The sequence below is a fragment of the Nyctibius grandis genome, chromosome 29 (assembly GCF_013368605.1).
Source record: "Nyctibius grandis isolate bNycGra1 chromosome 29, bNycGra1.pri, whole genome shotgun sequence".
In the NCBI taxonomy this organism is placed as follows: domain Eukaryota; kingdom Metazoa; phylum Chordata; class Aves; order Nyctibiiformes; family Nyctibiidae; genus Nyctibius; species Nyctibius grandis.
The window spans coordinates 2019756-2038231 of NC_090686.1; the positions used below are offsets into that span (position 1 = coordinate 2019756).

The following is an 18476-nucleotide window of genomic DNA, read 5'->3' on the forward strand; positions in this document are numbered from 1 at the left end:
TTATGGAAATTCTCTGATTGTTTCATTGTTTGTCACTCACGTAAACTGTTAACCCTCCACTGGTTTTGGTGCACCCAGTCTTGCGTAACAGATCTGGAGCGAGAGGACTCTGGCTGTGCTCTCCTGAAGTGTGAGGGAACTTCCTTAGTCTGTTCCCAGTCTACTTTGGGGCTACTTTAAGAACGGCACCTTTAGCTGACCTTGGCAGTCATTTCTTTTACCAATTACTCTTCAGATGATGCTTTCTAAAGGTCCCCGAATGTCTTGCTGATGTACCGATACACTGCATGGACTTCTTTCTTTCCATGAACGTTCTTCATTCTTCAATTATAGGTACTTAACAGAGCTGAAATGACAAACCAATAAAAAGCAAACAACATTTTTACTTAACAGGGACTGCAGAACTATGCCCCAGGAACACTGAGATCCGTGAATGCTGCTGGATGGCTTTATTCTTCCTATTTACACGGATAATCCTGGATATAATGCTAATGTTAATTTTGTTAGAAGTATTTAACCTTGACCTCTGATTTCACATTAGGTCTCAGTGATGCTGAAACAGGGCTGAACAGCCCTCAGTCCCAGCCTATGATGTATTTCAGTCTTTACTGTCCACTATTAAATGTTGATATAGCTGGTTTTGTAATTGATATGGCTGAAAAATAAAATGGAGGACGAACAAGTGACTGGTAGGGAAGGGGGCCAGGCTACTAAAGCAGACATTGTTGTTGAAGAAATGTATCCAAAGCCACAGCTTTGATTTGAGAGCATAAACCAATTTGTTCCTTGCAGAAACGAGTGAGTGTGGCCTAATGAGGGATTGGATTTGACTCCCATCTACTTGCTGTATTGTTCTCTTGCCTTCAAGTGTCAATGAGCCACCCTTGGGACAGAGTAGCTCCATCCTTCTGACTTGGACAGAGGCAGTCTTTATTCAGTATGGTGATATCTGTGTTCCTCTGGTTGTTGTTGGAATTTTTCATGTGGACTTGGGGTTATTTCTTCTATGGATATGTTATGCTGGTGCAGTTCTGCAGATGCATCCAGTATTCAGAATCTTACTTGAGTATTGGAATGCTTGGTTCAAAAACCAACAACTTTTAACCCAGTATGTGGGACTGGATCTCCAAAATGCACACCTGTACTGCAGCTTGTGACTTGTGAATCTGGCCAGATGAGAGAAGGCCACAGGGCTCTGGGAGGGTTAAACTTGATTAGAATGTAAAGCAAAGAAAGTTTTTCTTTTCTCCTTCTCTCCTACATATAGCTTTTCAGAATCATTTGTTTCAACAGTGTTTCATGACGTCGGTGCAAGTCTGTTGCTGAAACTTTTTGCTTTTTTTCTTAGATAGTATGTTGATGCAATAAACCCAAGAAAAGTCTGTACCTTTCTTAACAACCACTTTGTTAGCTTTGACACTCTTTTTTCCCTTTAATAAGATGCCATTAGTACGAACTGTTTCGTGTACCTGGGGCGGAACACATACTCAATCATGAGCAATTTAGCTGCTTACTTTAGCTTCAGAAGAGGAACCCGGGATCTGAAACTCCTCTCTCTATAAAAGTCAGGATCATTGAATTTTCAGAGGTGGTTGTGTTGTAGGTGGTTTTGGGAAAAAAAGAAAAAACACAAAAAACACCAAACAACAAAACCTCACCTTTTCTGATATCTGACAACATGCTTGTTCTTCGAAGTCTCCAATTATTCTGACATGAATTGTATTAAATCAGGGTAGTGGTCTCTAATATCATTTGCTGCTTTGTTAGATTGAAGAAGGGGACCTTGTACAAAGTTTTTGTTGGCTTTTCAGCTATATCAGCTTCTTTAGAAGATCCTGACTAATCTACAAGTCTCCTGTCTAATGCTAAAAAAAATTGCTACTGTGTGCAAATAACTAACTAAATTTGAGTGTCTCTTACAGGTAGTTTGTATTGGTTCAATAGCAGAATTGGAAGAGCTGTCTGGAGTGAAAGTCGCTGATCTCCATAGAGAAAGGTCAGTCATAGAGACTGTCAACTAGTTATTAAAAATAGTTGAGCAGACATAAAAAATATTGGTTTTCTTTGCCCAAAACCTGGGAAACAGATTTAGGGAAAATAGAAAAGTAGTAACAGGGCTTGCAATTAACATGTATAAATGTTACTTTCTTCAGTCTTGGACACTGTTAATACAAAAACATTTTTAAAATAGCTTTACATTATAAAAATTGTCAAAGGAAACGCTGACCTTTTTTGAAGAATCATTAAAATTAAAACCAAAAGTCTTGTCATACCTACTGTGCAAGCATAACATTAACTTTTTGTGCTAATTCTTGTTTTTGTTTCGAATTTGTCAATCTTTCTTTCCCATAGTATTGATCACCTAACTATCCCTTCACGCTGTGGCAAGGGCTTACTGCACCGGGTCCCTGAAGTTTTTGATTGCTGGTTTGAGAGTGGAAGCATGCCTTATGCACAAGTCCATTATCCATTTGAAAACAAAAAAGAGCTTGAAGATGCTTTCCCTGCTGACTTCATTGCAGAAGGCATTGACCAAACCCGAGGATGGTAATTTTGTGCTCCTTTATTATGTGATATTATTGCCCTGTGTCTAACACTGTTACATGTGGATGATCCTTTAATGTTGTATAGATAAGTGTTTGATTTTTTTTTTTTTCTTCAGTAAAATACAAGGTATTCTAAAGCTTTGTGACAAAAATGTTGCCGAAAGACATGTTAGCAAGCAATCTTCCTGGCTCTTGTGGAAAACATCATTAGGTAACAGGGCAGATGCTTGGCCTGATTAGGAAGAATCTCATTCATAGAACTTGAGTTCTCTACTAGAAACAGAACAGCAGTTGAGTCAGTTGAAATGAAAGTCAATGTTTTGAGAATTTCAAGCCAATGTATAGGCTAGTAATTTTTGCCCCCTAGATTAAATATGAATTTTGGGTTTATACGAGTGGGGAAAAAACAAATTTAAGTCAAACCTTATGTTGTTAAGTTCTTATCATTTACAAAAATCAAATTTTCAAACTGTAAACTTCATCTGCTTGTTTTATTCCTCTCTGGATAAATGCTTTTCAATCATTGATGAAAATTTTTCTCTAATCTCGTATTTTCTCTGGGTAATGTTCTCATACATGCATCCATGCATACATATAGTTTTAGTTTTGGCATTTTTAAGTGCTTATTCTATTTTTGAAGTCTGACGTTGGCTGTGAAAACTGACAGATTTTTAAGATGAATTTTTGTGTTTTCTCAATTAGTACATTTGACTATGTACAATTGGAACTCTTCCATCCAGTAACTTGAGTTATTAGCATTGAATAAACTAAATTCCTCTGGAGTATAGTTGGCACCTCCCTTTGCCCACTTCTCTACTCCTTCAACAAACCAACCAACCCACCCAAACAAAGGAGTAAGATGTGGGCTTTTGCGTGTTTGTGAAGTTGGGAGCAAGGTTTATACATACTCTCAAAGCCAGGAGGCTTGAGCAAAGAAACATTTGAGGCATGATGCTAAATAAAAATAAGTTTCATGAATATAGTGAAAGGTGTGTTCACTTTGCAACCCCTTACTTGTCGTGCAAAAAATTACCTAGGTCTTTGAAATGGAAGTTACATTTGCAAGTTTGGCAGTTAGGGAGGGACCACTGAAGTCTCACTTAGTAAAACATGGACTCCTCATGGCATATTAAATACTTTTTCAGAATATAGCTGCACCTTACCTAGTTAGTGTTATGCATAATGTTTGTAATGGGTCCTCAAAGCAGTATTTCCTATAGGTCAGAATTAGGGCAACCTGATGAACTTAGTTAAAATTTTTTTTTTTTTTTTTAAATAAAAGTGATGAAATACTCTGATTCCTGTCTGGGTCTGGCCTGTTACATGTATAGTGATATCTGCCCCCCGCCCCCCCCCCCTTTTTTTTTTTTTCCCAAAAGTAGTCTTTGTGAGACCATCTCTTTGTGTTGATCTTTAATTTTGTACTCTCCACGATTGTATATCCCAGCTTATTAGTCATGGTGCTTTTCAGTGTTAGGATACAAGCAAGTCCTGTTGAGAAACCCAGCAGCAGAGGGGCATACCGATCGCCTTCGCAGGTCCCTGTTTTGTGCTTGCTGCTCCTCAAGCAGTGCTGGATCCGGTATATACAGTGAACCCTACGTTTGTGCATTTACTTTGTTTTCTTTACCGTTGCATATAGCATATGGATACAGCACTGTTAATGTGACAAATGCTAATTTAGGAAATACTAAATATAAAATGGAATGTTATATACTATATTATATTTTATATAATATCTGTTTCATCTTGAAGAAAGTGATAGGTTTTATCTGGGAGCAAAACTTCTTACTCTGCAGCAGCTGTGCTTTGGGGACCGCAGGAGGCTGGTACAGTGTTAGACTGAAGAAGGAATGGAGGACAATAGCTTAAAAAGTTGTGATACTGGTGATTCCATGTGTTAGTCTTTCTGCAACGTTGTTCATTACACCCACAAAAGCAGAATTAAAAACTTAGTTTTCCCTCTTTTTTTTATTCTTTCCTTCTATCTGAAAAAAAATAAGAAAATTGTGGGTTTTATGTGGGGGGTGTGGTGTGGCTTTTTGTTTGTTTTGGCTTTTTGTTTGTTTTGGCTTTTTGTTTGTTTTGGCTTTTTGTTTGTTTTGGCTTTTTGTTTGTTTTGGCTTTTTGTTTGTTTTGGCTTTTTGTTTGTTTTGGCTTTTTGTTTGTTTTGGCTTTTTGTTTGTTTTGGCTTTTTGTTTGTTTTGGCTTTTTGTTTGTTTTGGCTTTTTGTTTGTTTTGGCTTTTTGTTTGTTTTGGCTTTTTGTTTGTTTTGGCTTTTTGTTTGTTTTTTTTTAAGAAAATAGACAAATGAAAGAACACACAATAAAGACATATAAAATGCATGCAAAAGGCGTGGTCAGAAACTGATTTTCTCAGTTACGTTTTATGAAGATAAAAGGGCATTGATTGTAATTTAGATGCCAAAAAATGAAACCAAATTAAAAAAATTCTATAATGTAATCATGCTTACACTGTGCGAGGGAGCTACTGAATTGTAAAAGTTCAACACAATTAAAAATGGTTTGGGATTTTTATGTGGATGCAAAATCTATTCCTGGTGGTTACAATTCCAGTAAAAATATAGGAGGAATGATAAACATTAGGTTTCAGGGTTTAGCTATTTAAGACTGGGATGTCACAGAGGATTAGTATGTGTCACACACTTACTGCAGTGTTTCTTTTAGTGCTATCCTTTGAAGCATGTGTGGGAGACAAGACAGATGAAACGATAAGTCTGATCTCGCATGCCTCCAACGAAGCGCTCTAGTGCCATTAAAGAATGCCTTTGTAATTTTTACACAAGCTGGCCACCTTATAGTATGATATTAATCTAAACTTGAATGCTGTGCAACATCCAGATCTGCTAAACTATCATGTTTCCAGTTTATAAAGTTCTTTTATTTTTTTTTTTAATAGTAAATGTAGCTTGTGGATTTCAGTTCACTGATCTTGACCTATCTGCAAGTGGTCGCTGAAAGTGGCTTCTTTCCCTTTCCTTAGTAGGCTGAACCAAATCACATCACTAACTCAGCTGAAGATTGACCCTGGAAAAATAACAAGAGAAGTCCAAGCTGGTGCTAATGTCAGCGGTGACTCTGTGGTTGTAGAGGTTACACTCACTGTGCCTTGGTTTGAGCCCACGTGCTTGTGTTGTGTGCTGTAGGCCACGTGCAAATGGAGACTCTCACATTACTATCTGGAGTAGATTGCTTTTTGTTTTTAACAGCAGCATAGGAGTTACTGTAAGTCTTCACCGTACCCAAGTCTATCTCCTCTGTCAGTGGAATATCAAAACAGTTGCCTCAATACATGATGCTTATACCTTTCCCACGGTGCTCATGTCTGTTAATAAGCTGGTGCTTTGATAACAGCAAGTGGTCTGTGATTTGCAAAAGTGCACTTTTGTTTTGTGAAAGAAGGAAGGAATTAAGATGTGAGGTGGTGTTTCTTTTTCTGGTAAAAGGTAAAGCTATCTCGGTCTGTTCTTAAGAAGGGGTCTCATTCTAACACTGTTAAGCTTTTAGCTACCTTCTCCTAAGTCTTGGAAAAAATGAAGATATTTTGAAGAGAAGACACATGTATCTTTCTGCCAGTATGACAGCACTATATCATAATAGGCCTAAGTGAACAACAAACTGGTGAGTTCTGCAGTGTTAAGAGCATAGAATGTGATTTTTATTTGAAGCATTCTGTAGAAAGTGTTAAGATTCAGAATGAAGATTGGTTTTGTGTCAGGTCAGAGACTGCAGCTGATGTGAAGTGAGGACTGGTAGGTGGTGAAAGGCTCAGGAGGTGGGGGTCTGGTGGCTTTGGTTTGACTCAACAGAGAAGGGGAGAAAGTCAAGGGAGAGAAGGGGAAAATTAACGTGACCAAGGTGATGAGCTGGGAGAGCGATCTTTTTTGATTACTTTCTGAGAAAAGCTGAATTATATTTAAGGCCAGAGGAAAAAAAATCTGACAATAATTGTGTTGCAAGACTGGCAGTCAGGACAGATTGGTAGGAAAGGCTCTCTCTCTGTATATAGGAAGATGCATCAAGATTTATAGTCATGGTCAGAATGTGATGGCCTCCAGGGAATTCACAGCTGAAGGTTTTTTATGTGAATCACAGGAATATGGATTTACCCACAATTGTTCAAGAAAGGAGAGAACAGGGAGGGAATGCTTTCTCCCTTTTGGGGGTAGTGGAAGAGGAGGGAAGAAGAACAAAGAAGTGGACTTCTGTCTCTAGGTGTTAAGGTTTTTTACTATTGTTTTGGCTGGCAGCTATATCTGCAAGGACATAACTAGAAGCAGACTGAGACCTGGTGAATGGAGGATGTAACAGCAGAGATTTTGAGGAAGTTGTCACAAACAAACGTGTCTGTGGACAAGATATTTCAAATATAAGGTGCAGAGAGACACTTCTTGAAAATATTCAGAGTGAATGAGGTGAATTTTTTTAAAGGATAATCTGAGAAAGAATAAGAAGAGTTATGTCAGAATGGTGTGTAAAGCAGTGGATCACAGGATCTCAAAGAGAGTCTTGTAACTGTCATCAACTAAGGTACCTCATTGCTGAGGCTCATCAAGTTTGACAATGCAAATAACATAAAATTTGTGAAAAGTTCTTGGCTGTATTTTTTCAGTGCCCACGGTCCGTCTGTACAATTCTCCTGGTACAAACACCACTGAAATATCTTCTAGTTGGTTCTGCTTTGTTCTTTTTAATTGCAAATGCACCTGCTCTAATACGAGAATTTGCAGCCAGTTTGCAGAAAGTGATGGGAGTTACGAGGCAGCTTCATACTAAGTACTAAAAAAGTGCTGTTGTGTTTTTAGTGAACTGTCGGTCTTCTAGGCTTAAGGTGTCAGTCATCTGAGTGAACGCTCAGATGTTTGTGTTTAGGGGTTTTCTTAAGGCTAAAAATGAGGAAGATGGAGATTTTGAGTGCATGTTTTTGTGTGCAGGTGGGGGAGTGTTGGTTAAAATTAACGAAATTACAATGCGATTTAATAAAGAGAATTTGTATCCTGCAGTGCGAATTGAGAGTTAAAAGCCTGTCTGAGAGATAAGCATCAGAGCTGTCATGTAAGCCACTTAATAAATGCAGTAATGCACACAGCAACCTTTACAGAGCTGTGGACCCTCAAGTGTCAGAATAATGCTTTTGCAATTATAGGCAAATTTTGGATAAAAACTACTCTGGAATATACAGATGGACTCTTTTTTTTTTTTTTTTTTTCTTTTCTTCACTAAAGTGTTTCTCCACTAAATCTTCATGCAAATGCACAGTTCTGAGGCATAACCTCCCATGCCTTATTCTAAATCAATTAGCTTTTGTATAATTGTCTGCTGTTTTAAGGTTGCTAAGCAATCGGCAGTGTGGTACTCATTTTTAACCAGGAAAGCTGTGGCCTACCCTCTAGTTATTTTCTTAAAAATAATTACCAGCAGTGCAGTTACAGAAGCTCACAGATACCTTCTTTGGTGAAGGTTCTGACTCCTGAGTATGAAATTATCACATCATCTTGCACCTCCATTTAATTTCTCAGATATAATCATACATCGACATACTGAACAATAGGTGCCTGTGCTCGCTCCAGCAATGATTTCTTAAGTGTCCTGGATAGCTTATAGAGTTCTTGTAAACACATCAGATGTCGGGGGGGAGACCCCCTACTGCCCTTTATTGTGAGGAACACCTACATTCTCATATGTTCTAGTGACGGCTAATTTAACCAGCTAAGTTTGTGTGATCCGAAGGAAGCTCTGCTCACTTTTGCTGATGTTCTTTCATGCTCCCAGTAGTAACTGCTCTGTTGTCTGCTAGGTTGAACAGACACATTAACACACACACAAAGAGTGTGCCAGTATTGCCTGCTGTGTTTGTTCCTGACTGATGTGTGCTCAGAGGTTTACAGTGAGCAAATAGGGAGCTTGTTCAGGGACACAGAATTCCCCTTTCTGTATTAAAGGGGAAAATGCTACAATACTCTTCTTCACGACCTTCCTGATGCTTACTATTACAATTTTTCAGCCTTCTTGGACTAGTAGATCACAGCTGACAAAACAGCACCATATGCTACAAAGAGGAAAAGTCTACTTACAATAAGCTCCTCTTCTGAGTCTTTGCCACATAAATGTTCCACATACTTAAATTTTAACTTTGCTAGAGTAAAACAACATAATGAATAATTTCTTTTGTAATGAAGGACATGCAGACTTTAGCTTGGTGTATTTAGAAAGTCACGTTTGTGTTGTCTCTTGTTTCAGGTTCTACACTTTGCTGGTGCTGTCCACTGCTCTTTTTGGAAGGCCGCCTTTCAAGAATGTGATTGTGAATGGCCTCGTTCTTGCCAGGTGGGTGTGTCAGTCCATTCTTTCCTGAACAGATTTTTAGTCCAAGAATACTTTGGATAAGTCCTTGCGAATTGTAAATTAAATCTGAAATGGACTTCGGAGCTGTTAAGAGTTGTCAGAAAGATACCGGTGTTGCAGGAGGTAAGAGGTACCTGAGAGTGTGAGGTTTACATATCCCAGCTACCTGTTGCACTTGGTTCTGTCCAGCAGGTTTAGTCCTTCCTAAAGAGAGAGAAAATGAGTAACAAGTCAGAATAGAAAAGAATAGGAAATAAATGATGCCTGCTATGCAGAACAAAGGGGATTATAACTGTAGCTTTAGATGTCATTTTAAATAAGTTAATTATATTTGTTTCCCTTTATTTTCAAATTTAGCTTTGCCAGTGGGCTGGAGGGATTGATTCAAAACAAGTGCATCTTCCCTCAGTTTTTCTAGGGAAGACAGATTTTTCTGCTTGTATTTGTATCTTGGGAGCGTCTTGGGTTGTGTTTTTTTTCAGTTGCTCTTGTGGGTTCAGCAGTCATCCTGTAATGATGTGCTAATATATAATCATGTCTATGCTACCAAGAACATAGTAGGACAGAAAAATTAAGCTGGATTTGAAGGGCCTTTTTTGTTTATTCACTTATTACAAGAATTCTGGAAATTTACGCCTACATTCTGCTATTTTCTAGTGATGGCCAAAAAATGAGCAAAAGGAAGAAGAATTATCCTGATCCAATGAGTATTGTAAATAGTTATGGAGCTGATGCACTAAGGTATGATTTCTTTAGTTAATGTACAATCTGATATGTTATCTCTCTGTTCATAGCAGACACATACCAGGAGGGCTGCTTATGCGTTTTTGACAATTAGCAGTAGGAAGAAAGTTAATTTTGGAACCTTCTAGACCACTATGGCAGCCAAATAGCCGAAAGAGTGGATGACTCAAAAGAACTGGCAATAGTTGCAGAGCCTGGACTTTCCCTACCCTTGTCTTATCTCCCTCAAGGCTGGTAACCACTAAAGCTGACGTGCTGACTGGAGGCCTTTTGTCAGAAAATGTGTCCCCAGTTCTTACAGAATGCATCCACTCGAGCCGGCGCTGTCTGCTATTGCAGCTAATCATCTGAGGGGACACAGTGAAAATTGGAATAAAATCTTTGAGAACTATACTATTAGCTTACCATTAAATCGTTATTTTAGGGAAGGATTACTGTGTATAATGCACAGAAATGTTTGTTTGCAGCTTATACTATACATTTTCTACAGAGAAAGCGTTTCTTTTTTGTTGATCTAAGTCTACAGTATGTACTAATAGTGGTGAAACCAGAAAAGCAGAAGTGGAGCAGCCTAATGTGTATACATAAATTGTCCTGGTCAAACAGAGATTAAACACAGTTCAAGTGTTCAGTAAAATTATCCAAATGTATAAATGTAATTATGCAGTTGCTTGGTGCTTTGGCTAGATGTACTAACTACATGCATGAAGTGGTACCTTGAGGTAAAGGTACAATAAAGACATTTTAATAACTGAATGAGTATATTACTTACACATTTCTCAAGAGCCCTGTAATTCTTGCTATACATAAGAAAACCTTGTACTATCACACACATTGAATTGTGTGTTACAACTGTACATGGTAACGATTGGGCTGAATGAAAGCTTAGTGTACCATTGGTTTTTGTTTATACGAGAAAGATGTTGCTTGCTTATTCTAGATAATGTGAAAAATAGACGTGAAGTTCCTTATTGTTTCAAGCTTTAGCATTTAAAAGACCTAGTAAATTATCTTCTCATATATGTTTACAATGGAGAGTTAGGTGGATTTCTTAAATACGACCAAGATTGTTCTTTACAATCAAGGTGTATTAGCAGAATATCAGTGAATTGGTAGCTGAAACAATATGAATGAAAAGGGTTGGAATTACTAATATTGGAGACTGTTAAATCATAGGTGATGTTTCAGTTAAAAAAAATCACCTTTTTTTATAAAACAAAACCGAAAATCTCAAACACCAGAAGTTACACTTCCATTCTTGTTTTTTTATATTTCTAAAAAGCCAATTCATTTTTCTGCCTCTGTACTCATTCTTTAATGTCACATTTATTTATACATACACCCACATATAGAGCAAAAAGCTTTGCAGACTAGGTTCATTTATGGAAGGAGCTCTGCGATTCAGTTGTCTCTGCTTATTCACTGAAGCACTTGATGTGTTCTGTTTATAGAAAAAGCTACAACTGAGTTTTTTTCCTTGGCACTATTTCCCTGCAGAGTTACTTTAGCTTTTGCAGAACATATATGTGGTTTTTTTTTAATTACAGCTTTGAAGTATTCTCAGCAGTAGCTTGATAAATAGATCAGCACAAAATATACATGTAAGTTATTTAAATTAATATGGAATTGAATGGAAAGGGCAAACAGAAGAAATAACAGCACAGTAAATCTAGCAATCCAACTTCAGACTTTCTGAAACTTGAATCCTGCGTGAAATCTGTAAGAACTGTCAAAAACAGTTCAACTTACTTTGACATTGCTGAGCCCTATGACTTGGGTTGGATAGGTGTCGAAGTATGTCAGAAGGAGAATTTGCTGGTCATAATATTTACAAGCCCTTTGCTTTCATGTATCCTGAGGTAAGTATTGCTGTTGAAGTGATATGTTACATTCTCCTCTAAATCTGTTCTTAAAATGCAGAAGAAATAACATAATGCCACAGACCACTGTTTTAGAGAGACGAAAAGGAGGTTATTTTATTGTTTCTCGTACATTGTTAGAAAACTTGATAATACTGGCTTGGTTTGAGGGAAGTTTTATTATTTGCTCAATGCGTAATATCATTGGGTGTAACTAAATTGATAGAAATCTTCCTTTATCGGGTGCCTTATTTCTTTTTCCATATAATAGGTGTGAATATCTTTGCATTGGCATAATTCAGGAAACTAGTATTCTTTTAACATTTACATATTGAAGGGCAGTGTAGGGCTGCTATGTTAAAAAAAAAAAAAAAAACAACCAAAAAAAACCCACAAAAACCCCAAACCAAACAAAACCCAAAACCAAAACTGTAGCTTTAGAGAGCTACATTTTCTTTAATTTCTCATCCTAAGAGCTATTTTAAGAAGACTTCTGATAGATTCTGCAGTGAGTGCTGCTGAGGTGGGTGCAAAGGAGGGATTTAGTGGCTCCTTCATAGTTCTGATTAGTTTGCATCGCTGCCTCCTCAGGAGGAAAACAGTGGAGGGCATTTGAAGTGGTCATTATTCTAGGTAAGTCCCAAACTGGTAAAAGGCCTGGAGTATCCTGGTGTACCCTAAGGCCAGACTAGCTCTTGTATTCGGAACAAAGTTATGTTTGTCTTCTGAAACCTATAATAAGTAATAAGCACAGAAATAATTGTGATGGGAGGTTTTGTTTAAATATATATTTATAAATTCTAGTTTGGTTTGAGGGCTTACTGGTTCATTATCATGCTTAATTGCTCTGTACTTTTAGAAATCTGTAATTTGAATTCAGATATGTTTAAAAATACTTCTTAAATTTCAATACGGTACTGAAAATGCCCATTTCTGTGCTGCGTTACTGTCCGTTTACTATGGCAGCTCTATTTTTATCTATTCATTTTTATGCAAGAAGCCCTCTCCTGAAGAATTCATGGTCTGATATTCTTGAATGTGCTGTGTCAAACCCCATTAAGATTTTGAAGCCTCCTAAAGGAAGTGTCTGTAAAGATACATTAGTTTAGAATCGTGATTTTAAAGGTTGATAAAATGCGAAGAAATGACTTAAGAAATTTCTATTGAGGAATGCCACAATCTTTAAAATCAAAAATGTTTGGTTTATTTTTCATATTTGGAAAATTAAATAAAGTGTATCTAAATCAAGTTTCTCTTCAAGTTTTTTTGATATGTGTGTAACACCTGGCTTCTTTTTCAGTTAACTTGATAAATACCAGTTTGTCTCTGTAGACAGAATATTTGTTTAGGCAATATGATGGAATAAAGTATAAAGATGATTTTTTATGAACTCACAGCCAGCAAAGAAGCTGGGGGACATGTCTGTCTCTCTGAAATGAGGAACTATTAGCTTGAGAGAGACTGACCTGAGGAGGATCTCCTTGGACAGGGTGGGTTTCATGTATAGATGAACTCCCTTGGCTGAGGCAGGCATGATTCTGTGAGGGGCTGCTTCTGATGTAAGTAGTCAGCATCACCTGAATCCTCTGCCTTGCTCTTCCAGAGCTGTTTCTGGAGATGAGGCACATTTGTATTTGTAGGAGGTACATCCCTTGTCCTCTTCTTGGGCTATTTTTCTTGAAAACGTTAATTTCTTCTCTTTTACTCTGATTTGCCTGTTTTGCCTTGCTCCTTAGTCCTGTGTTTGCAATGGGCCCAAAGCTTTTTGTAACTGAGGAAACGAACTAGATTGAGTAGAAAGGTACTGTGTCATTGTTAAGGAATTCAAAATATTACCGAAACAATAGGTGCCATTCTAAAGATGAACACTACTTCCATGCATCCACTGCTTGTTTTATACTGTGATAGGATCTGAGCATGTGTTATGACATCAGTTAACTTCTAGAGTAAAAAAGAAAATTTAAATTCTAATTCAAATTCCATATGGAGTATCATAAAAATAATCCTGTAGCACTAGGAAGTAAACTGTCATATGTTCAATATGTTACATGCTTACAATATTCTCCTCCTCAGAGTTCTTAGTGTGAAATTGCTTCTTTAGGTATCTTTCTCTTGCTATGCAGCTCTCTAGGGTTTACTGCATGTTTAAGTGCATTTCTATCACTATATGCAGTTTAAGTGTTTAAGTATTGTGTTATTTTGCAGGTTATACCTGATCAATTCTCCTGTGGTAAGAGCAGAAAATCTCAGATTTAAGGAGGAAGGAGTACGGGATATACTGAAGGATGTCTTCCTGCCCTGGTACAATGCGTATCGCTTTCTTGTGCAGAATGTTCAGATCCTCCAACATAAGGTACAGATCTCTTGAGCATGGAAAAGCAAAGTGGGAGGGGTTTTGTGCATTCTCCCCTGTTAGAGTGAATTAGCATCGTAGAGAAATTTAGATTGGAAGGGACCTCTGAAGATCATCTGGTCTTTACCTTCCTGTTCAGTGCAAAGCTGACTTCAAAGTTAGATCAGGTTGTGTATGCTTGCTGTTAATTTCTGTGTTATTTGCTGTTTGTACCCTGTTTTATAAAGCTAATCACTCTGCATCTTTCCTTCTTGAGCATACTTCTTATTATATAGAAAGGAGTGGAAGGTAAGGGACTGTCAAGACATAACAGCTTTCATTTCTCATATTAGGGTGCTCTCAATTCCATTTTATTTGAGAGAAATGCTATTGCATTCATACACTTGAATAGAGAACAAGACAGGGACTTCGAGATTGTGGGGTTAATACACACTAAGCAATTATCTGCTGCTAGTCACCTTGCTGACAACACCAGTTACAAGCCAGTTACCACACGTGCTTGAGGGAATCCTTCTGAAATGGCCGTATTAAGCCTTGTTGGTTTTCTAGTAATGTCTTATCTGTGTTTGTGTAGTAGCGTGGAGGCACTAATACTGCCTTGAGTGCTGCTGCTGCCTTTGCTTTGCTGTTTCCCCACGTCGTGTAGTCGGGCATGGCTGTGTCACAGGAAGGATGCTGTCGGAGGATGGCATCTGGACCACGAGTTCTCTGCACTGAGAACATTGCTTAATAGCATACAGATTTAACACAAATTGAACTGCAAATAAGTAATGAAAAGAAAGTTGTTTTCAGTAGTGTTGCCTGTGAAAATTTCTTGAGCTAACTCATTTACTGTAACTTTAATTATGAATCTGCATAAAAACGTTTAACTTGGGAATACTTGATATGGAATACATTAGCCATAGCAAGCAGATTGGCTTCTGTAACATGACAGTTAATGTTGTTAAAAGTTAAATTTAAATACAACTTAGAAAAGAAAAAAGAAGAAATGAAATGGAAAGGAAGGTAAATCATCTGCAATAATGCTTTAGACTTGTAGATTACATTTGAAGTCTACTAAAAAATTCTGGATGAGTGACATGAGTTTCTACACTTTCAGAATGAAAGTAAGATTAAAATTTCTTTCTTATGGTAATTTTTCATTTAAATTGAAGATTTTATGTGGATATTGTATAGCTTCTGTTGAAACCAATTTTAATCTTTCAGCTAAGACTAATGATAGAAGGTTACAACTTGTTAGTGCAGACTTTTATGGGAGAGTGGGAACTAAGCAAAAAAAGTTCAAACCTTATACTACACTTGAAATTACAGTAGCAGCCTGATCACTTTGGAGAGCTGCCATTTGAAGCAATAAAGGCAGCTGCCTTCAATAAATAGTAAATAGCTGACCTAAGTAAATGGTTTTATCTTTTTAACAACCCCTTTTGGGAAGAAAGTCTGGTAACTTCAGATCCTAATATTTAACGAATCTTTTCTCAGGATCCCTAGACAGCATTCATCACAAACTTATGGATTGCCCCAAAAATATATTTCAGTTTTTCCTGTTTGACCTTTGAATTATCTAAAGTGTGCTTTGCAGCTTTTTTGCTGTGATCCCATTAAATCTTGCAAGATCAGTGAAATTGGGGATGGAAGACCCCAGTGGAAAATCCAGGTGCTTAAGCAGGTAGTTTTGGTAATTCAGCAGATGTAATTTTTCTTAGTGGATAGTGAAACCATTCCTATGCACCATATTAGGCAAAAAAAGTGCTATTGGAGGTGACGGTGCTTAGATTATATTTCATACGCAGGCTTAAACAACTTTTTCATTGTATTCTGCCTCCTGCAAGAGGGAAACTACAATCCCAGCATCCTGGATTAAGTCTAATAATAATTTTGTACTTACTGTAATTACCACAGTAACTGTAGTTGGTTAAATGATTGCTGACCTCACACTGGGACTGCTGCGCTTCTGGGTGTGCTGATGCATTTCTTTCCTAAGAATCTTCTGCTTTATACTATGTAAGTGGATGCATAATTACTCGGTTGAATAATCCAAACAGTTTTTTCATCTGAACTGAGGGAAGAGAAAGTCCAAAACTCTTAAAACCAGATGTCAAATACTGTTTGTAAATCTGAAAAAAATAAACAAACCCCCTGTTTTCAACCAGTCGCATGGAGAAGAGTCAGACTATAGGCTCTGACAAGTGTGCTTACTTGCGGTCTTGCTTGCAATGCCACACAGAGTCAGCAAAGTGTTATGAATTTTTCAGATGGGTGCAAACATCAGTATTCTGGGAAGCAACGAAATGCACTATTTGCATGTTGGATGCCTAAAAATTCCACCTGTTTTTTCAGTTGGGGTTGTTACCCTCTTCTATGTTTTACTCTGTTGAAATTGTCACATGCTCTTAAAAAATAATTATATTGTTTATATGCCCTTTCTCCAAATAGAATTCATCTTCATAGTACGTTTCTTGTAAATGCTTCAGATTCTCCTAGGTGAAAGAGTTATGTAAATTCAAGAGTCCTACCCTGTGTCTGGAAGCTATGACTGCAAACAGGGAAAGAACAACCCCATACCATTGTGTGCTGTACTACTTTTTGTCTGTTTAACAGATCCAAATAACTGGCCTCCGTTGTAGCTGAATGTACAGTGTGGTGAATTCAAGAGCAGTGGGAGTCAGGTTTTCCTTAGCTATTTCTCTCACATACATATTTCTGGAATTTAATGTTCTCTCTTAGGAAACCAATGTAACACAGGGAAGGTGACAAAATATTAGTGGCTGACAGGTGGTTTGATCTAGAGGTTTGAATATATACCCTCATGACTTGAAAAATGTGTTTTGTGTTTTTATGATAGGATGAGGGAAGAGAATTCCTTTACAATGAGAACACAGTTAAGGAGAGCAATAACATCATGGATAAATGGATTCTTTCTTTCACCCAATCGCTCATTCAGTTCTTCAAAGCTGAAATGGCAGGTATGCACATCTTTGGTCGCGCGTGTGCACGGGTGTTTAATCTTTTGATTAAAGAACTAGCCATTTCATCCAGAGATTCCACCTGAGACTCACAGTTCAGGTAAAAGGAAGGAAATCTTTAACCAGCTACCATAACACATGGAATGCTGCTTTCATGGGTGTTAATACAGATTTTGCTATGCTTGTTCATGAGATTTCAAAAAGTAATGAGGCTTTTTTTTTGTCGGAGCTAATCCTCTGAGCTCAGTGATGTAGCTTGTTGCTGTAACAACATCTTCTGCAGTGCTTCGAGTGATTAGTAATATTATAATGGTAACTGAAAGATAGCAGTGAAAAGAAAGCCAAATAGAATTTGGGGAAGCTCAAAAAAAAAAAAAAAAAAGGATAAAATGGGCAGTGCTCTTGTCAGCTAAATAAAATAATTTTGAGAGGTACATGAGCATGGGGAATAAATTTTCCCCTGCACAGTTCCATGGAGAGGATTTCTTTGTAATCATATTGGGAGTGTGTACAGCAGGACAGAATAGCATTAGGGTATTGCATAGCTGGAAAAAGATACTCTCCTGGTTCTTCTTCCTGCATGTTGTCTTTTTCATCGTCCCACACCTCTCAATGCTCACATTATATTAAGACAATATTTATTGCAAAGAGAAGGTGCTACAAGAGTCCCCTGAAGTAGTCTGATCCAGTAAGCTTACAGCCTTGCAGATCAAGTCACGATGGGATTTGAAGAGGTTTTGGTGCCTTGAAGGACACCTAGAAACGTAGCTATTGGAAAGAAGGTGGCTTTTGCCATTGCAGCCCCTGTTTATGAATAAATAAGCAACCCCCCTTATGCCTGTGATCTTAAGTTGCCCTTGGAATAATTTTTAGAAGCCTTCCACAGGTATACTTGGCCTTGGGGAAAGAAGGTATTAGTGGGATAATAGGTAATGAGGAAACAGCTAAACGCGAGATCTGAGTTTGAGGACACAGGGCAGTTCTCTGCTTCAGTCATCTCCTGTGTTTCCCCTCTTAGACCTGCATGTTCACTCTCACCAAGACCAGTAAGATGAGTTTATCTTACTACAGTAGATAAAGCAAGTCATTTTGGTAATAACAAAAATCAGGTGATGTCATCTAAGAACACTTCACTAAAGGAAGAAAGAATCCTCAAGCTACCAAAACCAGGAATATGATAAAGGCTGTCTGTTGTTGATGAAAATGCGGCTTCTTCATAGAAGTTTTGTCCTTGAAATTTGGTGGTGGTGTGTATTGAGTTTCATGTGTTGCCAAACGGAAGTATGCAGAGCCTATGCAAGTTTACATGCTGCATGCAGAGAGGAAAATATTTTGAGGGACACTGGAAAATTGATTTGTGAATGTGTACCTGGGATCTTGGATTAGTGCACAGTTTAAACAGAAATAGTATTTGCAGGAAGATTATCACGGGGGTAGAAACTTGAATGCTTTGCTCTGAATTTTCTAAGAGGAAGATGAAACTAATAAAAAGGGATGTGTCAGCTGACATCTTTACAAAGCAAGAAGATCCTTCGAAGCAGGAGAAGAAAATTCCTGTTGGAAAATGACAATGTAAAGACTTTCAAGACTGTAGCATTGATATTAAATGCTATTGTCTTGTGTTAGATGAAGATAATATGATGTGC

The 18476-nt window shown here is 37.6% G+C and overlaps 1 protein-coding gene across 3 annotated transcripts in view; it reads left to right on the forward strand.

Moving 5' to 3' along the window:
* The window catches only part of IARS1 (isoleucyl-tRNA synthetase 1), a 111525-nt gene that overhangs the window by 58150 nt on the left and 34899 nt on the right, over positions 1 to 18476 (forward strand). For all 3 annotated transcript variants that reach the window (XM_068420002.1, XM_068420003.1, XM_068420001.1), the window contains exons 16-21: positions 1923 to 1996; positions 2353 to 2547; positions 8807 to 8893; positions 9569 to 9652; positions 13720 to 13867; positions 16710 to 16830. In XM_068420002.1, the coding sequence (XP_068276103.1) occupies positions 1923 to 1996; positions 2353 to 2547; positions 8807 to 8893; positions 9569 to 9652; positions 13720 to 13867; positions 16710 to 16830 (709 nt within the window). The remainder of the gene's footprint in view (positions 1 to 1922; positions 1997 to 2352; positions 2548 to 8806; positions 8894 to 9568; positions 9653 to 13719; positions 13868 to 16709; positions 16831 to 18476) is intronic.